Raw genomic sequence first — 18300 nt, forward strand, 5'->3', positions numbered from 1 at the left:
GAATCAGTTACATATGACCTGCATTTTTAAGTATATATAAAAATTAATGAAATGGTACCAACATTTCCCTGTTTCTCCAGCAATAAATTTTTATACAATCACACATTTCTAAAGAAAGTATTGACTTATTTTATTCACACGTAGTATAAATGTAGTACAAATTTATCTGGTGGTATCTTAAATGTTTTAAATTATTGTTTATGAGAAAATTTAATTTTTCTCTTAAAGAGTACATGAAAAATCCTCCTGAATTCAAATTGTAAAAGTGTGTGTGTGTGTGTGTGTGTGTGTGTGTGTGTGTGTGTGTGTAATTTATCTTAGAGGAAGATACTTTAAGGAAGATATAATACTTTTTAAAATATTGTATACTTTCTAGAATTTGGAATAAAAAAACCTTGATTCAAATTCTGCTTCTGTGCCAAATAACCTTTTTCCTCATTCCATAAAGTGGAATACACACACACACACACACACACACACACACACACATATACTCCTTTTATTACCTTAAAAGAACTATAAGCTTGTTGTAATTGTGATTTACCCAACAAATCTAGATTTAATTCCAAACTAGTATTAAAAATATTAATGTGCAAATGAAGATGCTTCTTAAATATAGAATTTTCTTTCTAAAATCCAAAAGTAAAATGTTAAAGTTTTTACTTAAATAATTGTTATAGAAAGTTTCTTGAGATCCGTTCCAGTACAATCAGAAATAGTTATCATTAGCTAAAGAATTATCTTTGTAACTTGATATTCTCAAATCCAGGATTACATGATCTTCCCAAGATTAAATTCACAGATCTTTATTTTCTTTCTTGCCATACATTAATTTGTAAACAATCTATTAAGGATACTTGAAAGTTTTAGTTGTTTGAGGCTTTCTACATATATATACGTGTGTGTGTGTGTGTATGTGTGTGTGTGTGTATTATTATTTAAAAAAAACTTTGAACATTAAAGGCTTTTGTGGAATATCTTGCATAATTTTATTCTTGATTTTCTTTGGTAATTAAAACTATAGGGTGTTTTTAAAATGTTTTTTCTTAAATTAAAAAGTAACTGATTTTCCCAACTCACTTTATATTATATACTAATTTCAGACTCCATTTATCTCCCTGCCACTCTCATTTGAACATGATGAGAACAGCTTTTCTGTAATACGTTAGCAGTACTGAGCATACAGTTATTTAAAGATCTTATCCAGAATGGTTTCTTAAAATCAGCTTTTGCTTTATTGTGCTCTCTCTTTTAGGCATTGAAGAGCAGTTAGTTTTGTAGTTCAGTAGGACTTTGTAAATATAATGCATTCCCTCTCACAGTTCTGTTGATCTATGGGGAAAAAATACCTTTTTAACATAGTGAATAAATTCAGTTTGTCATTTCTCTTCATTTTCAGGAAGAAGCAGAAATCCAGGCAGAACTTGAGCGTTTGGAAAGAGTCAGAAATCTTCACATACGGGAACTCAAAAGGATAAACAATGAAGATAATTCACAGTAATGCATTTGCATTTTATATGCCAGTTTAATTTTGTGTTGTCAAACCATGTGACTATCTCTTTTTTTAAAGAAGGGAGAAGAATCCTACAAAAATAAATTTCAAGTAATGTATAGACTGCTCACTATTCATAAAGCTTTATTTAATAACCCTACATATATTGGATATTTGAAAAATACCTTAACACAGGTTCATGTTGATAGCCACAAAGATTTTAATTAAGAAATATTCTTATTTTTTGTTATTTTGTTCTCAGCATTTTGTTAGTTCTGGTAGTTACAAAAAGAGTATAAATATTTTCTTTGTCCTAAAGTAGCTGACAGTCTTATGTTAAATGCTTAAATGCCTGGCATAAAATGGCAAAAAAAAAAAAAAAACTATTGAACTCTAGAAATCCAAGATATCATAAAACTGGAAGATTTATTTGTATTAATGTACAGTGAAATAAACAACCATAAAAACTGCCCGTAAACTATTGTAATATGAATGAAATGGAAACTGACCTGTAATTAAGAAACTGGTAATTGTTTGGGAATATAGAGAATGGGAGTTTATTTCTCACTTTATAGCAGAGAGGTTGGAGACTATTGAGCAGATAGATATTTGTACACTGCCAAACAGGTTAGTTTTAGGCATTTTTATTTAACTGGACAAAAGTTTCAGTTCCATCTAGAAAGCCTAAGTTAGAAGGGGAACTATTTCCAAAATTGACTGATGTAAAAATGAGACATTAATGAAACTTAATTTTTTAAAAAGTCATGCAAAAAGTTAGATTTGAGCAAAACCCTAGAGTGTGGGTGTGTTTAGACATATATTTTTTTAATGTTCTTTTGACCTATCCTTTTTTAACAATTTTAACAAAAATCATGTTAATTTAAGGCCTTGATTTTGACTGATAATATAAACTGTTTACTCCATCTGTGCCCCAATTTTAAACTGGAAGTTATGAACAATAAGACTATTTTTCTCTTCTTTCTTTTTTTCTTTTTCTTTCTTTCTTTGTTTCTTTCTCTCTCTTTCTCTTTCTTCTTTTTCTCTTTATCTCTCTGTCTCTTTTTCTATTTCTCTCTTTATCTCTCTCTTAATTTAGACAAAGCATATTCAGAAAACATTTTATCTTTGCTAACCAGAATGTAAAGACTCCTAATTAATTTACTGATCACCATAGTTTGGGGCATTTCTGAAGCTACATATAAACTAGATCAAAATTCTTGCTATATTTGAATTTTAATTTAACAAAATAATTTAAAACCTTTGCCTTATCTCTCATATGAAAGTGATGTCTAAAGATATTTGTGTGAGAGTTGATTAATTAAAAATTGGTGAATTTTTATTCATTGGAACATGGCAGAGCACACATTTTTTATATTATTTAGCCTATTGTTTCATACATGGTAGAGCTTATTTTACACACACACTCACTCTCTTCATAGTCCTTTTTACAAAAGAAGCTTAAATTATTAAAAAAAAATTGTCATCTTTAAATTTGTCACATATTATTTTTATTCATTTCTTTTATAATTAGAACTTTATTTGTCCATGTTGAATATTTTTTGTTTTTTCAAATGGCAACAAAAATTTTATGCCTATTTTATTTTAAAACAAGTAATGCTAAAATGTAATTGTGAATGAAGGCCACCTGTTATTTTCAGATATTTGATATGCTTGGCCAGTCAATCTTGATGTTAATAGTTAGCTCCTTGAAAGTAGACATCTACTTTTTCATTTATTTTCACACCCATAGCACCAGGCACCTCTATGGCACCTTCATCCATGATAATTACTGTTGAATTGCACAGATTTGAATGAACAGAATTCTTAATACAACAGTATTTTTTGAAGGTATTACAGAACATGCAAGCAAATGAGAAGACATTATTTTAAAACTGCAAAATGCTGGGTTTGGTCATTTGACCATATAAAGTCAAGGAAAGGAGTCAAGAAAGTCACTAAGCCATGTCCCAATCCACTCAGGGCTCAGGTGCAGGTTTCAAAAGAAGCATAGGGATAAAGGGGAGAAAGGTGTTCTAATCATTACTTTTAATAAGAAAAGTCTTATAAGAAAGACAGTCCCAGGCCAGCTAGATGGCGCAGGGATAAAGCACCATCCCTGAAATCAGGAGGACCTGAGTTCAAATGTGACCTCAGGTACTTAACAATTCCAAGCTGTGTGACCCTGGGGAAGTCACTTAACTCTAATTGCCTCAGCATTAAAAAAAAAAAAAGAAAGAAATTCAAGAAAAAAATCCCCTCTCTTTACTCTCCACCTACAAAAAAAGGCTCTTTAGTATAAATCGGACCTTATCATTGTTTTGTCTTGATTTTTAAAATATGTGTATGATTTTCCCCCCCAAGGTTTAAAGATCATCCCACATTAAATGAACGATACTTATTACTTCATCTGCTTGGTAGAGGTGGCTTTAGTGAAGTATATAAGGTAATGTATATTTCAATCTTTTGTTTGGATTAGTCTAGAAAAGAAATTTTCAAATCTCAGAATTATAGTAAATCTAAAGTTCTTGCGATGTGTAGGGTCTTTCTGAAATTTTGTGAATATTATTAGTAGTCTTATAGAATGCAAATAACTAATTATAATATTTTAGTTGAATAAGATAATTCAGACAATTACCAAAGAATCTAACCAAGACAGACTAAGCATTTGGCATTTTCCTTATCTAGAATATGAAAATAATATTTATAATATCTAACCAACAGGGTTGTTGTGAGGATTTCATTAGATAATTTATGTAAAGAACTTTATAAACCTTAAACAGCTTTGTAAATATCAGGCATTTTGTGGCTTCTTAAGGAGACTTGTATTTAAATAGATGCCAGAAGTCTTAAATGTCCTGTTTCTAATTCAACTTCTGCCTCCAGTTTCATCCTGAACCAGTTAGGAAAAAATTGAATATAAAGATGAGATTTTACTTGAAATTGTTTGAACAAGAACACAATGAAATGGAGACACACAGGTGATCTCCAGTTTCCTGCACAGCAACTCTAATATTGTTAGTAATTACATGTTAAGTATTCTAGACTTAGAAATCTCCTTCAGACTAGCAAGAGAGTGAGAAAAGGGTACCATAGTGTTTTAGCTTTAGTCATTGATTCCTCTTCTGTATCCCCAAGTGTTTTTCCACCTAATTATTGAGACAGTTCTCCCTCTAAAATTTTTAAGTATAAAAAATAATTTAGAATGACGTTGGATTGGTCTAGACCTAGAGCCTAGCCAAGTTACTAAGTATTAAATTGAAGACTTATTATGCCAAATGAGCAAGAAAAAGCAAGGAGAACATTTTTTCACTTGATGCCAGGTCTATCCCATTCTTGTTACTCCCAGCCCTTAAATTAGTGATTCTTAAGAATAGGATCATACTGAGGTTGGAGACTACAAAATGAGTTCTTATGGCTTCCATAAAATCTCAAGTAGTATGTGGACCAAGGTATTTTTCAAGTCCAGGGATTTCATTAGCCAGAATAGAAATTATGGAATTTTTTCCAAAGCCAGTTATGGCCCCTTAAAAAAACCCTTTGAAAGATGAGATAGCCGAGAGCAGTACCTGCTGGTTAGATAAGATTTTAATTGACTATTAATTTAATAATCCAAAAAGAAATACAAATTTGGGAGCAGAAGATCTAGTAGATCCTAAATTCAAGTCCAGGATTTCTCAGTAACTTAGTGTGTGATCATAAGTAAGTCACTTTAATTGCCTTGTTTCCTCAGTATAGTGATCTATAAAAATGAAGGGGTTGGATAGGATGATCTTTTAATTCCCTTTAACTTTATATTGCATATCCCAGATCTAACAATCACCTTCCTTTATTTTCCTCCCAAAAGATTATTCCCAAAGAATTTTTTATTTTTATTTATATCTATATTTGTATATGTGTGTGTATATTTATACACATACATATAAATAATCATTATCCAATTAAGGATGGCAACTTTTCACTACTAATTTACATAAAGTTAATAATTTCTTCTCATGTTTTATAACTTTTTTCTTTTTATATCTTATGTATCTCTTCTTCATGTCTTCCACAGCATTCGCTTTGCATTCAGATTTTTTTCTTACTCATACTAGTTTTGTTATTCTTGATTTCTTCAGTGAAACTATAAGGAAAAAAAAAATTCAGTCCTGACCATGAAATTTGATTGGAGGGGGGAAGGGGGATTTAAAAATCCTTTAGGTACAATTTCTAAATATATATATGTTACCTAATGACAAAGCTGTAATTTATAGTATTTATGAAATGATCTTCCTTACATGAATATAAGGTGAACTTAAAGTGTTTTAGGGCAATGGAAAAATGTCTTGCTTTTGGATAGAGTCATTTTTTTTTTTAAAGTATGCATTGAAAAGTGGTAATTCAATGAAAGCTCTATTCATGGAGTTTCTTTGTAACAAACATAGCAAATAGCATTTTAAACCGTGTATCCTACAGTTTGTCTTAAGCAATGATGAACAGGTTGTTAGTTTATACCTCAACAGTAGACATGTATTTTGCTACTTTCTGTTAAGGAATAGATTATAAACTACCGAAGCTAAACTTGGGTAGTTTATATCTTAAATAGTTTTGTGCTAATTATTTTTATACTGCATTGAGTGAGCTTCAAGAACAAGGGAACTTTCTGAACCAAAGGAAAGTCAAATAGGGAAGAAAGATATTTCCAACTTTTTAACCTGTAGCTTAAAGAGCCAGTAATCTGCTGTCTTGGATCTTCTTTCTTCAATAGGTTATCTTTGGAATAGGGCCAAAATAAGTGACAGTAGAGGTGAATTGTTTTGTCTTAATTTGCTGATAAAATTACAGAAAAATCCAAATGAGAATCTTTGACTGAAGATGCTTTATTGTTGACTTATACTATTTATATAGTTTGTTAGTATTTTTAGTACTAATTATGTCTTGTATGATAATCTCCTTTTTTCTGATGTACCAAAGCACATATCATTATAGTTGTGGCATTCTGTCCCTAATAGTAAAATTTCTGACTAATTTTGTATGTCATTTGTGTGGCATTAAAATTCATTCATTAGTTAGAGGTGTCTTCTGGAGTTAAATTAGTATATAGTAAGAGAGAATGCTGAATTTGACATCTAGAGATCTGGTTTCAGATCCTAACACCAACACTTAATGGGTTTTGTTGATCTGCTGCCAAATTAATACAACTACCCAACTCATGGGTTGGATTTAGAGAAAGAATTTTGTTGAACCTTAAGGCATTAGTGTAGTTCATAAGATTTCCTGAAAGCTGCATATTGACTTTAAAAACCATGTATTAGGATTATCTATTTTTGTTTATTTTGTTAAATATTTCTCAGTTATAGTTTAATCTAGTTGGACATTGCTAGTGACATTTCTACCTCACAACACTAAGCAACTCTACCAATTTCCATTGTAGTTGCTATTTTGCATCATTAGAGCATTTTTCTTATCTACAGTTCTCTATTGTTGATATCACAGTTCTACATTTCCTTCTACCCCAAGGGATAGTCTATGAATGTAAATCAGTTGTTATTGTGATCTAGATTAACTAATTCTTTTTTTTTTTTTTTTTTTTTTTTTTTGGAAGAATTGTTAGGTTTTGAATGAATTTGTAAATTTCCTTGGTTTTTGGCTGTAACTGTTCTTTGCCTTGAATTTCAGGCTTTTGATCTTTATGAACAAAGATATGCTGCTGTGAAGATTCACCAGCTTAATAAGAGCTGGAGGGATGAGAAGAAGGAAAACTACCACAAGTAAATATTAATGCCTTATGGTTTTTGTGGTAAATTTATCAGGAGTCTTTTGATCATGGAAAACTAACGTGCTCTTTTCCTTTAGACATGCCTGCAGAGAGTATAGAATACACAAAGAACTGGACCACCCCAGGATAGTTAAACTCTATGATTATTTCTCCTTGGATACAGACACGTAAGTATACAATAGTTTAGTGATAATGACAACTAAAGACAGTGTATTTGTAAATAAGAAATTTAAAGGTTATGATATTTTTCTTAATTTTGGAGGGATTTAGGAACATTAAAATTTTGTTAGATTGCATAAAAAGAGACTTAGCAAAAAGAACAGGTTTCCATATTGTGTTTTCCTCAAAACATACTCACTTTATTCTGTCCCAGGAAATGTTATTAATTTTAAAGTTCTCTCTTGATGCCTAGATTAGCTCTTATTTAACAATTAATTATAAATATTTCAGTTATATTTCACTTTTTCTTTATATCTGGTGTGAAATTTCTGAGTAATTTGGAAGTAAAATTAAATGGCATATCTAATATATATGTATTTGTTTTTCTCCATTATAGGTTTTGTACAGTGTTAGAATACTGTGAAGGCAATGACTTGGATTTCTATCTCAAACAACATAAATTAATGTCAGAGAAGGAAGCTAGGTCCATTGTTATGCAAATAGTAAATGCACTAAGATATCTCAATGAGATCAAACCCCCTATTATCCATTATGATCTTAAACCAGGTAAATAGGAAATTTACTGAGAATTTTCTTAAGTCTTATTCTTTGATTCTTGAATAATATCAATTTATTGATAATTTTAAGAACGGTAAATTCATTAAATCAAGTGAAAGTTATGCTAAATTTATGCTTTTTTTTTTTTTTTTGAGTTTGAGAACTGCATAGAATGGTAATTTTAGAACTATCATACTAATAGCTTTAATGCATAATGGGGGGAATAACTTATTGTACTTAAAAGTGTATCTTAATTTTTGTACTTGTTTATTTTTTATTAGGAAATATCCTTTTAGTAGATGGAACAGCATGTGGAGAAATCAAAATTACTGATTTTGGCCTGTCCAAAATTATGGATGATGATAGTTATGGTGTGGATGGAATGGATCTAACTTCCCAGGGGGCAGGGACTTATTGGTAATTACATTTTTAAATATTAAAAATAGTAGCTTTCTCTATGTTGGAGATCCTTTTTGACTTTTTTTTTTGGGGGGGGGAAGGAACTATTTTTCATTTCTTTAATACTTTGCTCTTTAAGGAAAGCAGAGTGAATCTATTGAACAAAACATATAGGTTATGGGGGCACTGAAGGGTGGCCATCACTTCCCTGCTGCATATCCTAACAAAATGTAGAAAAAGTAGTACTGGGCAAGAACAGCAGACTATGGGGCCTATTGGGCAAGACTTTAAGAACCACATAAGCACTGATCTACTGGCTGATTCTATGCTTTTACTTTAGGTTGATGTACTTGCACAAAGTACTTTTATGGAATGTCACTTGTTCACATAACATAACCCATATATAGGAAAGAAATGAGAGAATATTGTTTTCTTTTATAAATGACTTAATATGATCCAGTCTGAGGCTTCTTATAACTTTTGAGACCAAAAACTATAGAACTGTCTTTATGAAAACATACATACATGCTTATGTGTGTACATATATTTGCTCATACAACTTCATTTCAGAAGGATGTACCCAAGGAGTACTAAAATGCTTATAGAACTATTTCAACTTAAATTCTGCAAAATTCAAAATATTCCTGAGTACATAAAAATAGACTGCATATAATATAAAACTTTTTAAATAAACTGAGTTTTCAGATTATGCCATTCTTTACTTATTGAAAAGGTAGTGGCATTTGAAGAAAGTTATTTTCATTTCAGTTTATTTTTTTAAAAAAGAGCAGATATTATAAACTCAAGTTTGACTTTTAAATTCCCAGATCAGGAACAATATCTTCAAACAGTCATACTACATGGATATATAAATTAGCTTCTTTACAAGTATAGAAATGTGAGGTTTTTAGAAGAGAAGAAAGTCATTTTTTTTAAATGCATGACCCTTCCCTATGAACTGCTGAAGTCCTTATTAAATCCTTACTTGTAACTGAATCCTCTAGAGTTCTTAAGAGAAGGCAGTATGAAAACCTTCATTAAAATAATAATAACAGTATTAACTATCTTTTATGTAGCACCTACTGTTATGCCAGGCACTGTGCTAAACATGTTATAAATACTATCTCATTTAATCTTCACAGTAACTTATTGTGAGAGGTAGGTGGTTGTCCCTATTTTACAGATGAGGAAAACAAGTGTCTTTCTCAATATCACATGAGGTAACATTTCAACTTGGGTTTTCCTGACTCTAGGCTCAGTACTCTAATGTGCTACCTTGCTGCCACTACAACGAGAGTCAAAGTCTGATGGGAAAACACTTAGTATAAATTAAATAGATCTTTATAGGCTTGCTCCATGAAACCCTGGCTCTCCCTTCCTCTGAGAAAACACATCCTGATTTTAAATATAAATTTGGTATATAACCCACAGTCAGTTGAAACTGTAGGATTTAGAACTGATAAAGGGACTTTACAGATATATTGTTTGGCAAGTGAAGGAATTGAGTTGAGGTATATACAGAGTGTCACTAATAATTATAATAATTAATACAGTTTTAAGCTTTATTAACTTAACTAAAGAATGTTTACTTGGATCAAGTTAGTTTTAGAAAACATTATTTTATATTGTCCTTAATCCAGGCAATTTGAAATATAGATTAATTTGTAACTTTTAAAACTTCCCTTTGAAGTCTAAAGAAATGGGTATTATACTTCAAAAGTCAGAGAAGATAATTTATTATAATGCTATTACCTTATTTAATGTTTTGCAGTTTTCAAAGTATTTTCACATATATTTATTTGATCCCACAACAGAATTGTAGGAAAAGGAGAACAAATAATCATTATGTTGATTAGAGAAAACTGATATTCAAAGAATTAAAGGGTTTGTCCTGGGTCCCAAAAAGCCAGCAAGCATGACCCGAATGTAGGACCTCTGATCTTGTGACCATGTTCATTTCACTCTGCCTCTCTGTGAGCTTTCACAGAAGTGCTGTAGTGTAAACACAACTGGGACTCCCTGATTGTTGTTCAAAACTTCATGGCAGTTATTTATGAAAATAATCATGTTCACCACTACATAGCATTTCCAATCCCTCTGTTTTTGCCTGTCTGCATTTTTTATTTCCTTCACAGGCTAATTGTACATTATTTCAAAGTCCGATTCTTCTTGTGTGGCAAAATAACTATATGGATATATATACATATATTGTATTTAACATGTATTGGTCTACCTGCCATCTGGGGAGGGGGTGGAGGGGGAAGGAGGGGAAAAATTGGAACAAAAGGTTTTATAGTTATCAATGCTGAAAAATTACCCATGCATATATCTTGTAAATAAAAAGCTATTTAAAAAAAAATCACATTCATATAGGAGAAAGTAAACAACTGCTACTTGGTATACAATCTAGAACTGGGCATGAAAAAAATGGTATGAAACAGGAAGCAGGCCATTAAATGTTCATGAATCCTTAATTTTATCTACCATTTTATTGTTTTTGATTTTAATATAGTATCCTTTCATTCCTTAGCCTATCACCCTTTTCCCCCTTTCCCCCCAAAAAAAATTGATTTTGTTTCTTAGGCATATATTGTCTCTACTTTTAAATTTTCTTTTTTTTTCCCCCCAAAGGGTAAATTATTTTAATTTAATTTTTTGTCTTCCATTGTTTATGGGATTTATAGGATCTACAGTTAATATGTTTATAGAATATCACTGCATTGAATACTTTCAATTTAGTATTTTCTACAATATAGATTTGATAATTAAGTCAACTATGTGGCTCTGATATAAGACTTCTGACTGTTCTCTATTTACTGTACTTTTCTCATGTCAATTTTTTCCTGATCTTTGGGAAAATAACTTGCAGGACAATTTCAGGCAAAATCAATTTTAAGGATGACTAGTGTTTTTCTTTTCATGATGTTTCCCCACCAACCCCAACTATTATTATTATGAGTGATAGCTAAGAAACCTATTATTCAGCTATTTGTAGCAGATCACAATGTTAAGTCTTGGAAACTTCATTTTTCCTGTTTCAAAAGGGTAAATTATTTTGAATTTTTATTTTCCATCATTTATGGGAATATAGCATCTTGAAGATACAGGTTTGGTAAATCTATAGACTATATTACCAAGATTACTGACTTACTGTTGATTCAGTATTTACAGCAGTATTTATTAGATGATTGAGTCAACCATACTACTGTTCTAAGACTGTTAGAGTTACTCTGCTATCTGTGCTATACTTGATTGCATCAGCTATATAGAACTCTAAAGTTAATATTCACAGGCATTATACTCTGTTATACATGTAAGTGTTTAATTGTTTATTGTTTAATTTTCTAATGCATTGTTGCATTACAATTGGCACTACATTTACAAAACTAGAAAGGCTCTTAAAGTTCACTCATTAAATTAAGCATTTTTTTAAAAAACTTAAAAGTTTGGTGTGGATATTTTTTTAAATTCTATTAAAATACCAGTTCATAAAGGAAAGAATATTAAATAGGTTGCATAATTATATATGCCTTGAAAATTAAGTGTAGAAAGGAGATTTATATACTTAAAATGTTTGATTTGGGCCAGATTTGTGATTTTACACGTATAAGCTATTCCCAGTGAGTAAACTCTGGATACTTGCTCTGCAGTGTTATTTTTTTTTGAGACTCTAAAGGGATTAAATGATTTTCCCAGTCACAGCACCTATAGATGTTAGAAGCAGGATTCAAATACAGATTTTCCTAGGTGTCACACTAAGTGTCATAAGGAGATGTATAATAATTTTTCTATGTAGGTTTATACTTTGTAGCACTTACTCCAATAAATTCCAAATGGATTTAAGTTAAGCTGCATTTTATAATAAGATACATAAGAGTTAGAAGGGAACTTGGGACTCAGTGTTAGTAATAGCATCAAAGCTAAAAGCAATGAAAGGGATCTTGGTGGCTTCCTGGAATCTGAACAAGCACCTCTTCTCTATATGAGTCACTCTTGTCTCTCATCTTTGAGCACTTCTCACTCTCCTTCTGCTTCCTGATTTCTGAGCCCTCGTTTCACTTAACTCTTTTCCCTCTTCTTAGAACCATCTTCTCTCCTGCTCTTCCTTCTTCTTCCATCTCTTAGCTATCTTCCTTGTTCTTTTCCCATCCCATTAAATCCTCACATCCTTCTAGCATCTTCTCATTCTTTTTTTTTTCTTCCATTTAGTTTATTTTTAATACACTTTGCTTTATGAATCACTCATTCTGCTTTGTTCAGATCCTTCCTACACCTTTTTCTATGGAAACTACAGGATGTTTAACTACTTAATGAAGAAACTAAGTCCCAGGCACAGTTAATAATAGCACTGAAACTCAAAGCCAGGTATCCTGACCATACCATTTCCTGTACCATAGGGCGATGTGATTTAAAAAGTGAAATACAAGAAAGCATCATTAACATAACATCACTGAAGAAGAAATACATTTCAAGGAAATCTAATGAAATAACTATTAAAAGAATATGTCGGAGTAGGAAAATTCTTAGCAAGCAATTGATAATTGCTCTCCAAAACATGTAAAATATTCATAGAAATAGATTAGAGGCATAGCTTCCACTTGACACATGATTAAAGGAAATGAATTTAGAGATTATATAGGAGAAAGAAATATAGTGTTTGGCTAGTAATTAAAAACAGAAGAAAAAATATTTTGGATATGTATTCAATAGTCAAAATTATAAAATCTAGTATTGGTAGAAATGTAGGGATATAGATATTGATGTACATTGCTGGCCTCATTTTAAATTGGTTCAGTCCTTAACACAAATAGAAGTACTTATTCTTTGACTAGATGATTTCAGTTTCAGAAATAACTCAAAATATTAAAAAAATAATTTGCACAGAAATGGATTTTTTAAAAAATAAAGTCTGGTATTGGAATGTGAGTTTTTTTTTTTTTTTTTTTGTAATTGGAAAAAGCATAGCTTTTACTATACAATACCATATTTTTGTTGAAAAGGTGTATCTTTCCTTTTTAGTTTGCTGTCCAGATTTGTCATAGATTTCTTTTTTTCTTTTTTTTTTTTTAAATTTTTATTTAATAATTACTTTATATTGACAGAATCCATGCCAGGGTAATTTTTTTTTTTTTTTACAACATTATCCTTTGCACTCGTTTCTGTTCCAATTTTTTTCCCCTCCCTCCCTCCATCCCCTCCCCTAGATGGCAAGCAGTCCTTTATATGTTGGATATGTTGTAGTATATCCTAGATACAATATATGTTTGCAGAACCGAACAGTTCTCTTGTTGCATAGGGAGAATTGGATTCAGAAGGTATAAATAACCGGGAAGAAAAACAAAAATGCAGATAGTTCACATTCGTTTCCCAGTGTTCTTTCTTTGGGTGTAGCTGCTTTTGTCCGTCATTTATCAATTGAAACTCAGTTAGGTCTCTTTGTCAAAGAAATCCACTTCCATCAAAATATGTCCTCATACAATATCGTTGTCGAAGTGTATAATGATCTCCTGGTTCTGCTCATTGGAATGTGAGTTTAGCCAATTTTACATGCATTTTGAAACATTTGTTTCATTTCACTTCTGTAGTTGAGAAAAATCTAGTAATTGTAAAACTTTACAAAGAATGTTAAGGCTTCGAAATACCCTTTTTACAAATTATCCAACCCACTGCTCTAAGAAATGAGGCCCAAATCTTGTTTCTCTTGCTTTTTTTGTTCCTACAGTCCTTTCAAATATATTTGTAAATTAGTCACAATTAAGTCTTTACAATTACTTATTTAACTTTCTTATTAGTAATCTGAAAAATTATAGTATGTAATTTTTTATCATAAAGATCCATCTGTGCATGTACAGTTAAAGTTATTGTTAAAAATGATAGCACATATACTGTGACATATTTAACATGTATAGGACTGCTTGCCATCTGGGGGAGGGGGTAGAGGGAGGGAGGGGAAAAATCAGAACAGAAGTGAGTACAAGTGATAATGTTTTAAAAAATTAGACTGGTATGGGTTCTGTCAATAAAAAGTTATTTTAAAAAAAAGAAAAGAAAAATAATAGAAAACTATTTTTGCATGTATTTGGAAAAATAAAGCAGTTTTTTTAAAAAAAAATGATAGCATTTTTATACAATTCATGTATAATTTCACCGAGGGCAATGGAAGTTCAATATATATTTGCCTATGAAAAATAAGTTTATTCTAGAGCATTTGTTAGGTCCCAGAGTTTGTTAAGGAATATTTACAACTTTGTCTTATTTTTTTTATTAAAGGTATTTACCTCCAGAATGTTTTGTAGTTGGCAAAGAGCCTCCAAAGATTTCCAACAAGGTTGATGTATGGTCTGTCGGAGTTATCTTTTTTCAATGTCTATATGGTCGAAAGGTAAGTGGCTATTTATTCTTCCTCCTAAAAACTATTTTACATAAGGTAAATTCTATAAGACCTTTGAGTGTTTACTGCTGACCTTAATGTTTTCTTTGTTTATATCGAGTAGAATTTATTTTTGCTAATACTGTATGTTAGTTGGATCAGATTTATTTTTAAATTTAAAAAAAAATTATATGTTTAAGTATCATCATAAAGTAATTTGGAGGTAACTTTGATCCTTAATGGTTGTTTAACCATACACAAGTTTCTTAACCTCCATGAGAGGATCAGTTTCCTTATTTGTAACTTGGGGCTAATCCTTAACACTGAGGAAAACATTTTGTAACTCTTAAAACACTATAGAAATATCAGGTAATGATGTTTTAACTGGGTGTTGGTTATCTGGCGTAGAAAATAACTTTGGTACTATGAATTCTTTATATCAAATAAAGACTCACTTTCTCTCTCCCCTCCCCCCCAAATAAAATCCATTTGTAATTTGTGGCTTCCTTATGTATCTTATATACTAGCTACTTAAATGGGATACTGCTATTCCTGGAAAATTTTAAATTATAAGCTTATTAATATCACATTGAATTTTTTAGCCATTTGGTCACAACCAGTCTCAACAAGACATCTTACAAGAAAACACAATATTAAAAGCCACAGAAGTCCAGTTCCCTGTGAAACCTGTTGTAAGCAATGAAGCCAAGGTACTAAACTTATATAAATGAATAAAAAGAAAAATTATATTGAGCAAAGTGTGTTCTAGGATAAGGTAAGTACTCTTTAATGGGTAAATTAAAAGAAAGTTACTGTTTCTTCAAGATCCCTGCCCCCTTGTATAAAGGTGTGGGATTTCTGCTTGGTCCTTTCGTAGGCCATGCTTGTGTATTGACACTGCTTTTGATTTTAGTTTTGCTTTTTAATAAGAAAGTATACACCTTTCCTACTTCCTTAGCTTAGGTCTAATTGCTTTGAAAGACCAGGATCTATATAATGAGAGAGTCACAGCTCAAGCTTTGTGAAGAAGGATGAAGGAAGGGGCTACAACTTGCTGCCATTTAATCACATCCTTTTTAGAGGATATACATTTGTCCCTTGGCATTACTTATAGCTGTAGCTCTAGTGCATCTCATGGCTAATAATATATATAATTTTGTCTATTTGTGATATAGCATATATGAAGTACTTTGTAAACCTTATAGCTCTCCAGCCTTGCAGTTATTTTTTATGGCTATTCTCCATAACCATAGTTGTATTGTATGCTCTTAGATAAAAAACCATTTTTTGTAGGTTAAAGATGATAATACTTTTTCACTTAAAAAAGGGTCCTGTGCTTATATGCTATGCATATGGTATAAAAGTAAGATTAACCCTGACTTCATGGAGCTTATATGTTACTAAAAGGACATAAAATTTGGTCATAGTTTGTCTAAGTGAATAATGAAAATAATTCTGGAATCAGAATTTGAAGGGTTTCAGATGCCAAGTAAAAGAGTTTTTATTCTATCCAAAGGGTGATAGAGTCACTAAAGCTTTTGTTCAGGAGAATCGTGTGATCAAACTTGCAGTTTTGGAATACCAATTTGTTGGTAGCTTGAGGAGGATGGAGAGGAATTGACACTAAATCTCAGAAGAGCAATTAGGAGACTGTTACAGTAATCCCTCTGGTTTGATAAAGGCTTGATTTGAAAACATTGTATCATGAGTAGAGAGAAGGAATCAGATGCAAAAGTTTTTGAGAAGGTAAAATTAGAATTGGTAGCTTGATTGGGTAGGGGAGATGAGAAAGAGTGAAGAGTCCCAGATGACTGTCTTTGCAAATCAGGGCAACTGGAAAAACAGAAGTACTCAATAGAAATAGGAAGTTGAGAAAATTTAATTCGAGTTAGTTTTGACATATTGTGTTTGAGATGATTATGGGACATGCAGGTGGAGATACTCAGGCAATTTAAGATGTAGGACTAAAGCTCAAGAGATGGATGAGGACTGGAGAATTATAGAGATGATAATTAAATGCACAAAAGCTAATGGTATCTCACAAAAGAGAGTGGATAGGGAGAAGAGGTATCTGAGGAATTAAGTGTACTCTCTATTTCTCTCCTGTAATTACTCTAACCTGGATCTGGTAGTACATGACCTTAGCCAGAGCAAGTTATAGCTTTTGGTTTTCCTCCAAAAAACTTGAGCAGATGTAAAATTAGAATTCATTATTTTCAAATATGGGAGGAGAGGAAGAATCTTGGTGCCTCTTAGGCAACTCTCTAATTATATAATTAAGAATCTGATGAAAAAATAAGAATTTATAGGATGGGGGGAAACATGATGCTATTAATTTTTAAGTGGAGAATATTTCATAAAAAGTGGTTGTTTTACTCATGTGAATTTGAAAAGATTACACTTTCTATAATGCATTTACGTTATTAAAAATGAATTTTGTTTCTAAGAATCTCAGAATAGGCTATTTATAATTTCCCAAAAAAAGGATTATAATTGTTTCCTTTCCAGAAAACTCAGGCCTTATTTTTAAAATAAAGTATGATGTATAATGTAGACCAACATTTTATAAAATCTAGAGTCATAGATTTAAGAGATTTAGATGATTTATATGAATTTGGGAGCCATTTGTGTAAAGATTGACTGAACTCATCTTTGCAGCTCACATAGTTGTGTCAAAAACTTACCAATGCTCCTCTAGAAATATATTTTAAGCTAATATTTAGGGGAAATATATATACATAATATTTTAAACATAACATTTTATTTCTGAATTTTTTTTTTAGGCTTTCATAAGACGTTGTTTAGCATATCGTAAAGAGGATCGATTTGATGTCCACCAACTGGCTAATGATCCTTACCTTCTCCCGCATATGAGAAGATCAAATTCTTCAGGGAATTTACATATGGCTGGACTGACAGCCCCTACCCCTCCTTCGTCAAGTATAATTTCTTATTGATGTGGCTTCAAGATTGGCATGATGTCTTTCAGTTGTTTTCAAACACAGACTTAATTTGAGAGCATTTGAGTGTTTTTTACACAAGACATGATTGAAAACTTTTCAAACTGAAGTTCTTTAGTGTAATTTGTATTCGAGTGGATCATGGACTGTGAATAAATGTACTCTTCTGACTGTAACCTTAAACGTTGAAGGATTACTACCTCTTGCACACAGACAAGAGTACTGTGTTTAAGAGGGGGGAAATGGGCCCTTGGGGCTTTTTGGAAGGGGAGACATTGTAAATAACCTTTATTATACTTAAATAAATTTTTGGCTGATACTGGAGAGTTCTAATATGAAGGGTAGTTTTTCATTATTTAAATTCGTGGAGCAAATACCAGACAAATTCTCACACAAGAACTACAGTGCCTGTGTCCATGCATTAGCCTTTCAGTAGGAATTCTGCTGACACCAAAGTAAGAAGTGAGTAATAGTCACCTTGTGTTATGGAATTATGGAATAATGGAATATCATAGACTTTTTTTTTTTGACTAAGTTAAACTTTCTTTTTTGCCTTTGGGGGCTTTTCCAGAGTTATACCTCAAAATCACATTTTTTTCCCTCCATT

At 31.4% G+C, this 18300-nt stretch overlaps 1 protein-coding gene across 4 annotated transcripts in view; it reads left to right on the forward strand.

Moving 5' to 3' along the window:
* Window positions 1–18026, forward strand: part of TLK1 (tousled like kinase 1) — a 161378-nt gene extending 143352 nt beyond the window's left edge. For all 4 annotated transcript variants that reach the window (XM_051986183.1, XM_051986184.1, XM_051986186.1 and 1 more), the window contains 9 exons: window positions 1400–1497; window positions 3854–3935; window positions 7148–7239; window positions 7325–7414; window positions 7804–7973; window positions 8246–8381; window positions 14634–14745; window positions 15336–15443; window positions 17517–18026. In XM_051986183.1, coding sequence (XP_051842143.1) covers window positions 1400–1497; window positions 3854–3935; window positions 7148–7239; window positions 7325–7414; window positions 7804–7973; window positions 8246–8381; window positions 14634–14745; window positions 15336–15443; window positions 17517–17690 — 1062 coding nt within the window. In that variant the 3' untranslated portion in view covers window positions 17691–18026. The remainder of the gene's footprint in view (window positions 1–1399; window positions 1498–3853; window positions 3936–7147; window positions 7240–7324; window positions 7415–7803; window positions 7974–8245; window positions 8382–14633; window positions 14746–15335; window positions 15444–17516) is intronic.
* The last annotated feature ends 274 nt before the right edge of the window (window positions 18027–18300 follow it).

Source organism: Antechinus flavipes, chromosome 3 (genome assembly GCF_016432865.1).
Source record: "Antechinus flavipes isolate AdamAnt ecotype Samford, QLD, Australia chromosome 3, AdamAnt_v2, whole genome shotgun sequence".
NCBI lineage: Eukaryota > Metazoa > Chordata > Mammalia > Dasyuromorphia > Dasyuridae > Antechinus > Antechinus flavipes.